Below are 14,693 nucleotides of genomic sequence, written 5' to 3' on the forward strand. Positions count from 1 at the left end.
TCGTTTTTATTTATAGAAAGTAAATTAGCATAAATCCGACTCGATAAGACTATTAGTGAGCACCATGTTTATTGTTTATGTCCATTTCTGGTAACGCGTTACAGTCAGGGATCCCTTATGTAAACATTGACTGGACGTCGAATCAAAGAAATAATCTTGTCGGTAGTGAACTACTTCGTAACATAATCACATATTATGTAAATATTCACTGTCTGTTCAACCAGAGGTAATAATGGCTGAGCGTCAATTCAGGGATCACGAATGTAAAAAAAAAAAAAAAGTCATACAGCCATATATATATATATATATATATATATATATATATATATATATATATATTTATATATATATTTATATATATGTATGTATATATATATATATGTATGTATATATATATGTATATATATATATATGTATATATATATATATGTATATATATGTATATATATGTATATATATATATATATATATATATATATATGTATATATGTATATATATATATATACATTATATATGTATGTATATGTATATTTAGCAATGGCTGATTGTCAAGTTATAAAGAAACAATTGAGAGACCAGTCAAAAATAATGTGCACTAGTCAAGTGGTAAACTAGTAAACAATGTCTTATAGTCAAGAGATCACATTTATCAAGAATGGCCGACAGTCAAGTCAGGGATCACACATGTAAGATAAAATAATAATAAAAAAGATCAATCAAATATTATGCACAAACACTATTGATCAAGAATTGCACTAATACACTTTGTTTTTACACAATAGTTCAAAATCACAATTGTAAATGGCAAATCTTCACTGACCAATCACAAACTGATTCACCTAAAGGATGACCTTGTTTCATAGTTTGGGATCACAATGACCTCGTGTAACAGTTTCATAATCTACTGATCATTGTTGATTATCAGGTCAAATATCAGATCATTCTATGACGTCGAAACGATCAGGTCAGTCTTCCATCACGTGCAAGTTAACTCATAAATCAGGTCAATCAAAACCAGGTCAATCAAAACCAGGTCAATCAAAACCAGGTCAAGCAAAATCAGGTCAATCAGCTGACCCAAGACTTGTACATTTGCTTCCTCCATACGAAAACATGTAAACACTACATTGTACGTATGCACATACAAATACACAGCCTTACAACACATGTATGTTTACAGAAACAGATACCAATACAGTATACATATATAAACATATACTTGTGACCTGTACAAAAACACCATATATGCATACAAGTATATATATATATATATATATATATATATATATATATATATATATATATATATATATATATATATATATATATACCTCACTACAAAGCATCTCACGAAAAATTCTCACTATTGTACTCACGGAAAACACGTACACCAAGTAACATCACACCAGGTGACGTCACAGCAGATCAGAGGTGACGTCACGACTGATACAAACATTCCTCAGCACAAAACACATCAACATGTGATCGATCACTTTGCGTTCTTGTGACCCACGAGTTAACAGGAGATGATGTGGCTGTTCGCAAACTTCGACAGAAGTTGCAAAAAAAAAAGAAAAAAAAATATTTCCCAAATGACCAGGAATGCAACGGTGGCCTGCCCCGGACACACACCTGTGGGGGGTTCGAACCCAGGCACGCCAGTAATTTTGTACTTGACAACAAGTCTACTGGTAACATATTATAAAATATTATACAAAAAAAAAAAAAAAAGAGAAGAGAAAAAATTCTTTTGGTAACACCATATCACTTTCAAGCGGGACCACGCCCACATGGGCGTGGGTAGCCCTTGTCCATACGTGTAAAATAATAACTATTGCCTTGACTCGATACCCGCAGCCCCACAGTAGCTGACAACGGTCCTCACGCCGGGATGATAGATATCTTGAATCTGGGACGGAGAGCTTATGCCAGCCACTCAGGGTTGCACCTCCAAGTGGAAGTGAATATTTTCATGTGGTTTTTAAGATGGGCGGAGGGGAGAGTGTCCTCTCCGACGCCCACCAGATAGGGCCGCCACAGGCAAGTATATCATCGTTTGGGAGTAGAGAGCATTCTTAAACCTAACTTGTACATATTATTTAAGGTTTTCAGGATATATATTTACATGTGTACAGAATAGTTCTTGTGGTTTTTGTGTGTGTGTGTGTGTGTGTGTGTGTGTGTGTGTATGCGTGTACGTGTGCGCGTGTGCGTGTGTGTATGTCTACGTCGCACTCTCTGGTTCTGTTTGACTTTGGGAACATTTTTCTGTCGTTTCTGTTATTTCCGTTAAACCGTCCGTTTTTTCCGTTAAACCGTCACTAGTGCTCTCTAAAGACTTATGGTCGGAGTTCTGAGAGTCTGAAGGAGAAGAGGGGGATGAAGATGAGGAGGAAGAAGAGGAAGGAGAGGAGGAGGATGAAGAAGAAGAGGAAGATGAGGAGGAGGAAGAAGAACCATTCAACGCGAACTGGTCACTCGAACTGTTTTGGGATTCGTATTCTTCTAAGGTAATGCACTCTGAGGATATTTTGATAACTGTGTCACACTCGCACGCTGAAGAAGTACTGCAGGCACCGGCTCCTCCTTCACTTCCTCCTCTTCTTTCTACTCCCCGACGGGACAAGGCTGGCGAGGAAGGCGCGCTGCCCTGGGAGCGAGGAAGATCGTCTCTACTGCTGGGGGTCTCATCGATCTCCAGGACCTCCTCCTCCGAGGACGAGATATGCACCACGACGTCATCTATCCCAACGTGGCGTGACTCCGACGTTGCGTCCTCGCAGAACTGACTCACCGACCGATGGACAGGGAGGTGGGCGGGAGAGGAGGAAGAGAACGGGGAAGAGGATGATGACAAGTACGATATGGCCGTTGCCGTAGACGAGGACGACGAGGAGGAGGAAGGTCTCGCCGTGACCAGGACCTTGGACTGGGTCTCGTCCTCGACGGGAGGAGGAGGAGGAGGCAAGCTCGAGATGGACTCTGTCGCCGAGGGGATCGTCTGAAGGCGTTTCTTGTTCCTCCGGGCGGAGGGGATGGGGCGGGAAGGGGAGGGGGACGGGTAGGCGGGTGGAGGGTCGCTCGAGCAGGAGGGCACCTCGGAGATGACGCTGAAGTAGGAAGGAGGTGGAGGCTCGCTCTTCATGACGTCATCGTAGGCCGGAGGATGGTCGTTGGGCTTGAAGGGCATCCCCGGGCGGAAGTGGGACACCAGGCGGAGACGCAGCTGCAGGAGAAGAGAGAAAGGACGTTAGCAATTTTTTTTTTTTTTTTTGAACGAGAGTAAAGCTGAAGAGAAGAAATGTTAGCAATGTTATCTGTTTTATCTATTTATTCATTCGTTTGTTATTAATATATATGTACATATTCTTTTTCTATTTTAACTGAGGGTGAAGCTGGATAAAAACAAAAATCATCAACAACCTTTCTCTTTTTTTCATTTTCTTTTTTAAACTGAGAATAAAGATGGATGAGGGGAAAAAAGGAATATCAGCAACTACTTTTTTATATATTTTTTTTATATTTTTAAAAACTGAAATCTTAACGAAAAGATAAAAAAGAACACTAGAAAGAAAATTCGAAGATCTTTTTCAGAACTGAAATCTAATCGGATACTTTTTAAAAAATCGATCTAAATTTCTAAACTCAAATCTAATATGAGCAAAACATTAACAACAATTTTTTTGTTTCTAGAGGAATTTTTGGAAACAAATCTTAACCCAAGAAGGGAATTAAATTACCAACTATTTTCTATTTAATTTTTTTTTGTAAAGTAAATAGATAAATAAGTATATAAATCAATATAGAAAAAGTAAATTAGGAAATATAATGAGAACAATATATACAACATAATAACAATATAAAAATACAATAAGAATAGCAGCAATAACACGTAATTTTTCTATTCGTCAGGTCTATGGCTGTAACACCCATTTGGTTGATCAGAGCTTAAGTCAACATTGCGCCCTGTAGCAACTATATCGGCCCACAGACGCAACCACCCATCCCTCGATCAAGATTACACTTTGTGTACTCTGTCTGAATAAAACAGCCTGACAGTAGTTAGTACGAGTACACACACAATTTTATATATATATATATATATATATATATATATATATATACACATACATATGTATACATGTGTGTGTGTGTGTGTGTGTGTGTGTGTGTGTGTGTGTGTGTGTGTGTGTGTGTGTGTGTGTGTGTGTGTGTGTGTGTGTGTGTGTGTGTGTGTGTGTGTGTGTGTGTTCACCTTGGTCTTTGGATCATATGCTGGACTCGTGATCGACAGGTATTTCCTTCCCGGAAGAGAGTTCAAAGCTCTATGACGGGACTTTATCAACCGCGCCACCGAGTTGTGTGCGTGCGTGTGCGTGTGCATGTATGTGTATGTGTATGTGTATGTGCGTGTGCATGTGTGTGTGTGTGTGTGTGTGTGTGTGTGTGTGTGTGTGTGTGTGTGTGTGTGTGTGTGTGTGTGTGTGTGTGTGTGTGTACTGTATACGTATATAAATATGTATGCAGATATACACTATCTGCATAGTTTAAGCTGTCGAGTGGGCCAGGAAATTTTGTCCCCGAGGCAAGGAAGTGACGGCGGGAGGACATGCAGAGGGTGTTGCCGACGTCATAGTTTGATGTGCGGGTTGCCCGCAGGAAGGCCGCCGGGGGCGAAGATTATCCGAAGTTGCGGCGCAGCGCAGGAACTGAGCGCACGAAATCACGGCGTTGCACATGTTGGAAGGAACCCAGTGTTGCAGAAGTTGCCAATATTCCTTCAGAATCATTAGTCATCATGACTACTACCACTACTACTACAACTACTATTATTATTTATCATTATTATCATTGTTTATTCTATTATTCTATTATCTTTATTATTATACATTATCATCATTTGTCATTACTGCATAATTCGCTAATGTATAGAAAATGTACGCATAGAAAACGGGTCCTCGGTTCTCCGGAATAAGTAATATTTGAAAGCTTATATGTACAATGTACAGCAGTACATTTGGAGGTAACTGTATACTATAGTCGTTTATTCTTGGAGCTGACTCGAGTTCAAGAGAGATTTGGAACTTTTTGTCTCTGTCGCACGAATTCCTTTGACCATCTGTTTGCAAGCAGGCAAGCACACTCATGCACGCACGCACACACACACATTCAATAATGTATACAATAATACAATCATGTGTATGCATGTACACACGCACACGTACACACTTGCTCCTAAATGTACGTTTGGTTGATACAGTGTTGTTGAAGACTATACAGCTTGATTTGTATTCAGTATTATCCCTGCAAGGTCTGCCGTGCATAAAAATCCGTAGCGCCAATGTGCTCAATGGTTACAATACAATGTCGACACAAGGATAATGCTGCTTATCTCCGTATGACGTCAAATTGTTGTGCTTTCGGATCAGACAAACACGATAATGACAATTGATATGTTTTAACGTCACAAACTCCTCCCTATCGGAAGGCTGGGACAGTGCCCCTCACAGAGGGCTTTGTAGCGTGGAATTTAATGAACCATGCCCTTGGTGGAACTTCGCCGGTGGCAGGGTTTGAACCGCCATCCCCTCGACCTTCGCCGCAAGTAACAACGCCCTAGCCGCTCAGCCAGTGAGCTTCCAAAAATGACAATTACCACAATGATAGGGGTATTATTAACAATAGTAATATAGTGATACTAATAATAATGATGATCACGAAGACCATTGTAATGATAAAAGTAATAATAGAATAATTAATGATTGATAGTAATACGGGTAATGGCATTTTTTTTTTTTTTTTTTTTTTTTTTTTTTTTTTTTGTCATATGGGTGAACTCCCATTTCCGACATTAGAATGAATTACAAGTATCCTATTTGGACCTTTCGCTCTTCCTTCCCCAATTTCTTGTCATATATATCTACAATTTCTTTTCGTTTTATTTATTTCTGATCACATTTTACGCCCAATTAGGGATTACCATAACGATGCAACAAACAAACTACAATTTGGACGATTTAGGATATTCTGTCGATTCTCCTCTCAAGTTACTCTCATAAATATTTCATCTCTAAGATGTGGGGGAATTATTTGCAATGTGTACAGAATATTGAACTTCATAAATAAAACAAATGAACAAGTGGCTTCATGACCGAAGGAATGCGGCCTTCCTATTGGTCGACAGGAGGCGTGGACGGGAATACGCTCTCCTGATTGGCTGTCAGGTCTGATACATGAACACGCCTCCTCTCTTCCTCATTCTCTTCATGACTTCTGAGTAATAGTAATAGTGATAGTAATAGCAACAATGATGGTAGCTTTAGTAAGACTAGTGGTAATAGTAGTGGAAGAGAAGGAAGGAGAAGGAAGATGAAGAAGAAAGAAGATGAAGGAGGAGAGGAAAATGATGGAGAAGGAGAGGAAGGAAGAGATGATAATGATAAAGGAGAGGAAGAAGATGAAGAAGAGAAAAGATTAAGAAGGACAGGTTGTCGAAGAATAATAACAAGAAAAAAGAAAGTCAAGAAAAACTAGAAAAAGTTGAAGATGAAGATTAAGAAGAAGAAAGCGAAGAAGATTATAAAAATCGTGAGCTGTTTGTTACAAGATCTCTCTTGTACGTGATCCAGCACCCAAAGATATCCGCCAACGGTTCCATGTATTGGGTCATATTAGATAATCCAGGAAGGTGGAAATATGGCAGATTGATAGAAATTAAAATTAAGAAAAATGCTCAAAAAAGAAAGAATAAAAAGCATTTACAAAGGGCTCATTTCACAAACAGGAGGAAAAAGACAAAGAGGAAGAGAGTTCCATAACCTACCGGTAGAAGGAAGGAAAGGTAATATTGAACAAACAAGACAAGACAAGACAAGACAAGACAAGACAAGACAAGACAAGACAAGACAAGACAAGACAAGACAAGACAAGACAAGACAAGACAAGACAAGACAAAGACAAGACAAGAAAAAAAAAAAAAAAAAAATTCTTCTTGATTTTCAAACCTATTCTTAAGAGACACAAAAGCAACTTTATTCGGCCAGAAGCTATCTCTCATGCACTATTAAGCCAACCCCCAGAGCATGGTCTGTCATGCACACCCGAGCAACGCACCAGAAAGCGTTGTAGACGCGACAGCGAGCGCGGGGATTAATGCATGACTATGACAAAAAGACAGAAAGCGACACACATGTGACACAAACATGACACAAACGTGTCACGCTCTCCCCCCCACCTCCCTCATGATCTCAAGTCATCATGGTTCAGTGCAGAACCGTTCTATCCCCTAGATTGAAGGTACAGCCCTGAAACTTTGTCACGTGACATGTAATGTGTGACACCTGACGCAATATGGTGACAAAAGCGCAAGAGTTACACTCGTCAGGCCCCGGCCATATCATCGACCTCCCCTCTCCCTACCTCCCTATCTCTCTTTCTCTCTCTCTCTCTCTCTCTAAGCAAAATTATCCAATAAAACGAATTAAGTAAAATGTTATGAAATAAAATCTAGACTTAGTATTATGAACTTTTGTACGAAAATAGATAAAAGTTATCAGAAAACCACCTTCGTGGGAAGTGAGAAACCCCTTGTAGAGCAAGACCTGTTTTTTTTTTTTTTAAGGCCGATATTTGGGTCGCCTCCCCACCTGGCCAGGGCTGTCGGGAGCCAACACAAGAAGTACGCAGCGGGTTCCGGGAATCGAACTTACGACTACCTGCTCATGAGTTCGACACGGTACCCACTGGGCAACGGCGCGGCCCAATTATTTGGAAATGCATTGACATTCTAGATGACGCATTTCTGGTAGAATTTACTTATACAACTGAAAAATGAAAAAGAAAAAAGAAAGAAAAAAAAGAAAAAATTTAAAAAATGGATATTATATACGAAAGATTGTAAACCATACGAATATTAAAGAAATGAATATAGTGATAAATAGACATAAATAGGTAGGTGAATAGAAATATAGACAAATAAACAGAATGGATTGTTAAAACAAATATACAAAATATTAAAAGATTGAAATATAACGATAGTCATCGCCTATTCCTTCATCTCCATCTCCACCACCTCCTCCTCCTCCTTCTCTACCTCTTCCTCCACTTCCTCCTCCAACTCCACCTCCACCTCCACTTTCTTCACCTCCACCTCCTCCTCCACCTCCTCCTCCACCTCCACCTCCTCCTCCACCTCCTCCTCCACCTCCTCCTCCTCTACATCCTACTCCATCTCCTCTTCCTCCTTCTACACTTCCTCCTCCACCTCCACTTCACTTCCTCCACCTCCTCCAGCTGTACCTCATGTGACTCCATCAAAAAGGAGTGACTCACTCCATTTTCATCTTCGGCACTTGAGCATGGTGGAGGGGATAGAAGCGCTGGTAAACTAATCTGCAGCAACAACAACAAGAGCAGGGCGTGTGGGTCTCGGCAGGCGATTTTATTAATCTCCGTCTCAAGGTACAATAGTTCTACAGTAGTAGTACTACTATCATCAAGAGGAATAACAGTAGTGATAGTCATACTAATAATAATAATAATGATATAAATAGTCGTATTAATAATATTAATAAAAAATAGCAGTAGTACTACTATTAGTAGTGATAGTAATTGTAGTAGAAAAGGTAATAGCAATAGCAACAATGATGGTAGTTTTAGTAGCACAAGTATTAATAGTAGTGGAAGAGAAGAAGGTGAAGAAGACTGAAGATGAAGAAGGAAGGAGATGAAGAAGGAGAGGATGATGATGAAGTACGAGAGGAAGATGATGAAGGAGAGGAAGAAAATAATAATGATAAAGGAGAGGAAGACGATGAAGAGAAAAGATGAAGAAGGACAGGAAGAAGAACAAGAAGAAAAACAAGAAGAAAAAGAACAAGAAAAAAGAAAGTTAAGAAAAATTAGAAGTTGAAGATGAAGATTAAGAGGAAGAAAGATTATAAAAACAGTAGAGAATAAGTACGGTACATTACAATACAGTACATTTGCCCTCTACATTACATCTGGCCTAGTACATTTACACTCGAGCCTCATAAAGTATTCTGTACTAAACACTCTAAAGTACAACACGTTCTAGGCACATGTGGGAATGTATATGGTGTTCTCTTTATGTACACTGTCAAGATGTACAAATGTACACGCGCACGTCTGATTAAAGTAATTTCTTAAGGGGAACTGTGTACAAATCGTTATGAGTAATACTTTGGTCAGATTTCAGGTAATTATGTTAACATTTGTGGTGACGTCATGTCGTCGATGGTTGGTGGAAATGAATTCCGACAAATGTACTAATAGCTTGACGTTTTTTTTAATTTGTTCTTTTTTCTATTATTATATTTTTTCTTCTGAATTTAGTACTTGATGTTACGTTCTTTCTACTCAGACAGGATGCAGAGATGGGAGGAAATCCTATATAGATTAGGTACAGTAGAGACTTTTTAATAATTCGTTTGTTTATTAATGTACTTATATATTTATATTTATCTATCTATTCATTTATCCATATTCTTATCGTTTAATCTATTAATTTTATCTATTTATAGATAAAGCAACGAATGCTAACAAAATTCTGAAAGCTTGAATTATGCCTATCATCAGATTATTTATCATTTGATTATCTAGTCAGCCCAATGAATTAACTAGGCAATGATTTAATAAACTAGGCAATTGATGAATGAACTAGAATGACAGCGCGTGCTAATAAGAAAATGTGGAGGGTTTGAACAAGCCAATCTAGAATTTTGCTTTAACAAATCGCTAAACAATGGTGATCTATTTGTCTATTCATCCATTTCTCTATTTATCTATTTATTATCTTTTATTCTCCACCATACATACATACATACATACATACATACATACATACATGCATACATACATTACACACATACAAACATTACACACATACATACATTACACACATACATACATACCCCATACTCTCTCCATTCAAGACGTCACATTAGTCACACTAAACGACACTGACATAACACTAACATCACACTGACATCACGTGTGACGTCACACTAACACGACGCATGATGTCACACCTTGCCCAGACCACCTCGCGGTGGGAGAGACGACGCACCGCGAGAACGTTACGTAACGACTTTCCTCCGTTTCCGTTACGTAACAGCTCTCCCGAGAACAAGGCAACCGGCGTTCTCTGCCTCCTGTTCAAGCACTCGCGCAAAGCAACACCAGCTGGGAAAGAGGCGCACCAGCTGGGAAACCAACACCAGATGGGAGAGATTAGCTGGGACAGAAACCGGCTGGGAGAGAGACAATAACTGGAAGAGTCACACACCAGCTGGAAGATAGTGACACCAGCTGGGAAAGAGCGACACCAGCTAGGAGAGAGCGACACCAGCTGGGAGAGAGCGACACCAGCTGGGAGAGAGCGACACCAGCTGGGAGAGAGCGACACCAGCTGGGAGAGAGCGACACCAGCTGGGAGAGAGCGACACCAGCTGGGAGAGAGCGACACCAGCTGGGAGAGAGCGACACCAGCTGGGAGAGAGCGACACCAGCTGGGAGAGAGCGACACCAGCTGGGAGAGAGCGACAACAGCTGGGGAAGCAACACACCAGCATGGAAAAAGCAACACCATCTGAGAGAGAGAGCGAGACCAGCTGGGAAAGCAACACATCAGCATGGAGAAAGCGACACCAGCTGAGAGAGAGAGCGACACCGGCATGGAGAGATGACACCAGCTGGTTGACCGACAAATGTTTCCCATGACTAGATTGAAAGATATGCTAGATTATTTACATTTCTTTATTATCTTTTATCATTAAATTTCTAATTTTGAAATAAGAAATTATCAATCTTTGATTTCAAATATATTTTAAATTCCTGAGCCAGTTTCTTTATTAAAAAATCTAAAAGAATTTAGTTTCGGTCAGGAACTGCAATGAAAGGGGTTCGAATCTTGAAGCGGTTCAAATCTTAAAACGGGTTCGAATCTTGAAACGGGTTTGAATCTTGAAACGGGTTCGAATCTTGAAACGGGTTCGAATCTTGAAACGGGTTCGAATCTTGAAACGGGATCGAATCTTGAAACAATTCGAACTGTACAAAGCACTTGACTTTTTGGTCAGAATGTACCCCAGTGATCATTATAATTCATTTATTCATTTATCTATTTGTTTTTGTTTCTAATTTATTCATTTTTATTCATTTATCTATTCTCTCTTACTTATATATTTATTCATTTATTTGTTTATTTTGCAAATTGAGTCCGTTTTCTTTGAACCAAAATTTTTGATCGACGGTCACTTTTTAAAATACAATAAGATAAAACTGTGGTGAATAAATAACAAAGGTAGACGATAACGACAACGACGATAATAATAATAAATACAATAACAATAAATTTGTAGCCATCCAGCCTATCCCCCCCCCCGTCTATACCAACCCCATAGGCCTTACATCCGGGTCTCTCCCAACTATCCCCCCTTCACCCCCCCCCCCGCCCACGAGTGACCCGTGTGTGTGTGTCCTTAGGTCAGCACAACGACGTGACCTTCGCCTTCGTCGTAAGGCCACCCAAGGTCAGCGGGGACCTTCCTTCCCTCAGCCTTCTCTCCTTAACGGCGCCATCGCCTGGGTACGCAGTCACCCCGCAATCCAGGCAGGGTGGGCCTTTCTCCTCCTCCTTCCTCCTTCATCCTTCCTTTGCCGCGCTTCCAATAAAGGGCCTCCGGTCCTAAGAGGTGTCTAGACTGTTTTTTTTTCTCTCCCTCTTTCTATCTCTCTCTCTCTCTCTCTCTCTCTCTCTCTCTCTCTCTCGTTTTTTTTTTTTTTGTCATTTCCTCTTTTTTTCCACCTTTCCAGTAGGCTGGCCAGGTTGAGTATTTGTATCTCTATCCTGCAGCTTAGATGTATATTGGAACGCTCACAAAAGATATTCATGATAAGATTAAGAAATAGTTACTAATCTGATTCGAGCACAGATTTCTTGATATTTTGGAGTAAACATTGTTTGGGATATAGTATATATAATATATATATATATATATATATATATATATATATATATATAATCATAATATTAATAATGATGACAATGACAACAATGACAGCAACAATAATAACAATAACAATAATAACAAAGATAGATTGTTTAATTTTATCTCATTTTATTTCATTTCATCTTTTAATTTTTTTGTTTAACTATTTCTTTCTGTTCATTTTATATCTTTTTCAGTTATTTATGTATCTACTAATTTCTTTATTCATTTATCTATTAACTTATTCATTCGTTGCTTTATTTATATATTTATCAATATATTAATTCATACTCATTAACACTGTATATTCATATATTGACTTCTTTACATTTATCTAATTAATTTACTTGTTTTTATATGTACGCGCGTTTGTGTGTGTGTGTGTGTGTGTGTGTGTGTGTGTGTGTGTGTGTGTGTGTGTGTGTGTGTGTGTGTGTGTGTGTGTGTGTGTGTGTGTGTGTGTGTGTGTGTGTGTGTGTGTGTGTACGCGAAAGGGAAGGTCTTATATTGAAATATTACAGCAATAAAAGCTTGATCCTGCGATATCACTCAATTACAGATAATATGTAATTGAGTGATATCGCAGGATCAAGCTTTTATTGGTGTAACATTTCAATATAAGACCTTCTCTTTGGTACACACACACACACACACACACACACACACACACACACACACACACACACACACACACACACACAAACACACGTACGTACAAAAAATGTAAATGAATTATATAAACATATAGAAACAAGTCAATAAATCAATATTTTATGAACAGAAATGGATGAATAGATAGGTAAATAGGTAAATGAATTAATAGATAAATAGAAAATAAATCAGCCATGAATAAAAAGACAAATGAACAAATAAATGAAATACTTAAATGAAAAGTAATTAATGATGAAGTAGATGAAAAAAGTAAAAAAAAAAAAAAAAAAAAAAAAAAATAAGACAAAAAAGATGCGTAGTTGGCAAACCACAAGAGGAACACGACAAACGTGCCGGGAGACGCATTTGCTGTAGATAACAAAACTCTGAAGGCGTCGGATCCACCACACGTAAGCAAACTCTTGCTGTACATATCAAACGCTTCGTATATCTTTCTATCACAGAAATTAATATTCAGGTTAAGAATTTATAACTGACACACACAGACAAACAAACACAAAGACATACGCATGCACACGCACGCGCTCGCACACACACACAAACATAAACAGACACACGCACACGCACACGCACACACACACACACACACACACACACACACACACACACACATACACACTGCAAACTATTTCCAAATACTGAAAATGGCCAAAGGTAAAAGGGATGTAATTATCAAATCGTGTATTGAGGAAAAACAATCCTGAAAAAAGGAGGAAGAGGAACCAAGATGAAAAGAGACTTGTCGCTTTTATTCAGGCTGCCAGAGAATGATAAAGAGCAAGTGAAAGAGAGAGAGAGAGAGAGAGAGAGAGAGAGAGAGAGAGAGAGAGAGAGAGAGAGAGAGAGAGAGAGAGAGAGAGAGAGAGAGAGAGAGAGAGAGAGAGAGAGAGAGAGAGAGAGAGAGAGAGAGAGAGAGAGTGAGAGAGAGAGAGAGAGAGAGAGAGAGAGAGAGAGAGAGAGAGAGAGAGAGAGAGAGAGAGAGAGAGAGAGAGAGAGAGAGAGAGAGAGAGAGAGAGAGAGAGAGAGAGAGAGAGAGAGAGAGAGAGAGAGAGAGAGAGAGAGAGAGAGAGAGAGAGAGAGAGAGAGAGAGAGAGAGAGAGAGAGAGAGAGAGAGAGAGAGAGAAGAGAGAGACTGACTGTACCCGAGCCAACCCGTCGAACGAGTCAAGAAACCCAAGAAGGTCGTTGGAGTCTGGAAACGTGCCCACGTGACCACCTACACGTACAGCGTTACCTGCGTGCATGTGACTGTGTCCAGAGATGACGTCGTACTAAAAAAATAAATATAACTAAATAAATAAATGAATAAATAAGATTAAATTATATTAAAGGCAAACTCATAAATAAACAAATACTGTAAATCAACAAATAAAAAATAGAAATATTTCGTGTCTCCGAAAACCGTTATATGTATAGGCACCGTTGTTAGAGGACTCTATGAATACGAATGTTAATATACGATAGGATGTTGATGTAGTTTTATAGATATACACGTATAAGGCGTACATGGGTGTTGTACGTACATACGCGTGTACACACACACACAGACACACACACACAGACACACACGCACACACAGACACACGCACACACAGACGCACACACGCATACTCAGACGTACACACACATGCACACACGCATACACACACACGTACACACACACACACACATGCACACACACACACACACACACACACACACACACACACACACACAGACACAGACACAGACACAGACACAGACACACACACACACACACACACACACACACACACACACACACACACACACACACACACACACACACACACACACACACACACACACACACACTCACACACTCTCTCTCTCTCTCGTTGGCGTAATGGTAGAGTTCCTGACCGCCACTACGACGGTCCTGGTTAGAATCCCGCCCAGGGCTGAAATGATTTCAGTATCGCTGAGCTCTCTTCCGGGAGGAAATAGCTATCTATCACGAGTCCAACAGGTGATCCAAGACCATGGTGAAT

At 39.5% G+C, this 14,693-nt stretch overlaps 1 protein-coding gene across 1 annotated transcript in view; it reads right to left on the reverse strand.

The window, feature by feature from the left end:
• Positions 1-1,329: 1,329 nt before the first annotated feature.
• The window catches only part of LOC143035163 (uncharacterized), a 21,952-nt gene continuing 8,588 nt past the window's right edge, over positions 1,330-14,693 (reverse strand). The window contains exon 2 of the mRNA XM_076201805.1: positions 1,330-3,227. Within this exon, the coding sequence (XP_076057920.1) occupies positions 2,226-3,227 (1,002 nt within the window). The 3' untranslated portion in view covers positions 1,330-2,225. The remainder of the gene's footprint in view (positions 3,228-14,693) is intronic.

Source organism: Oratosquilla oratoria, chromosome 18 (genome assembly GCF_046742065.1).
Source record: "Oratosquilla oratoria isolate Oo_2021 chromosome 18, ASM4674206v1, whole genome shotgun sequence".
In the NCBI taxonomy this organism is placed as follows: domain Eukaryota; kingdom Metazoa; phylum Arthropoda; class Malacostraca; order Stomatopoda; family Squillidae; genus Oratosquilla; species Oratosquilla oratoria.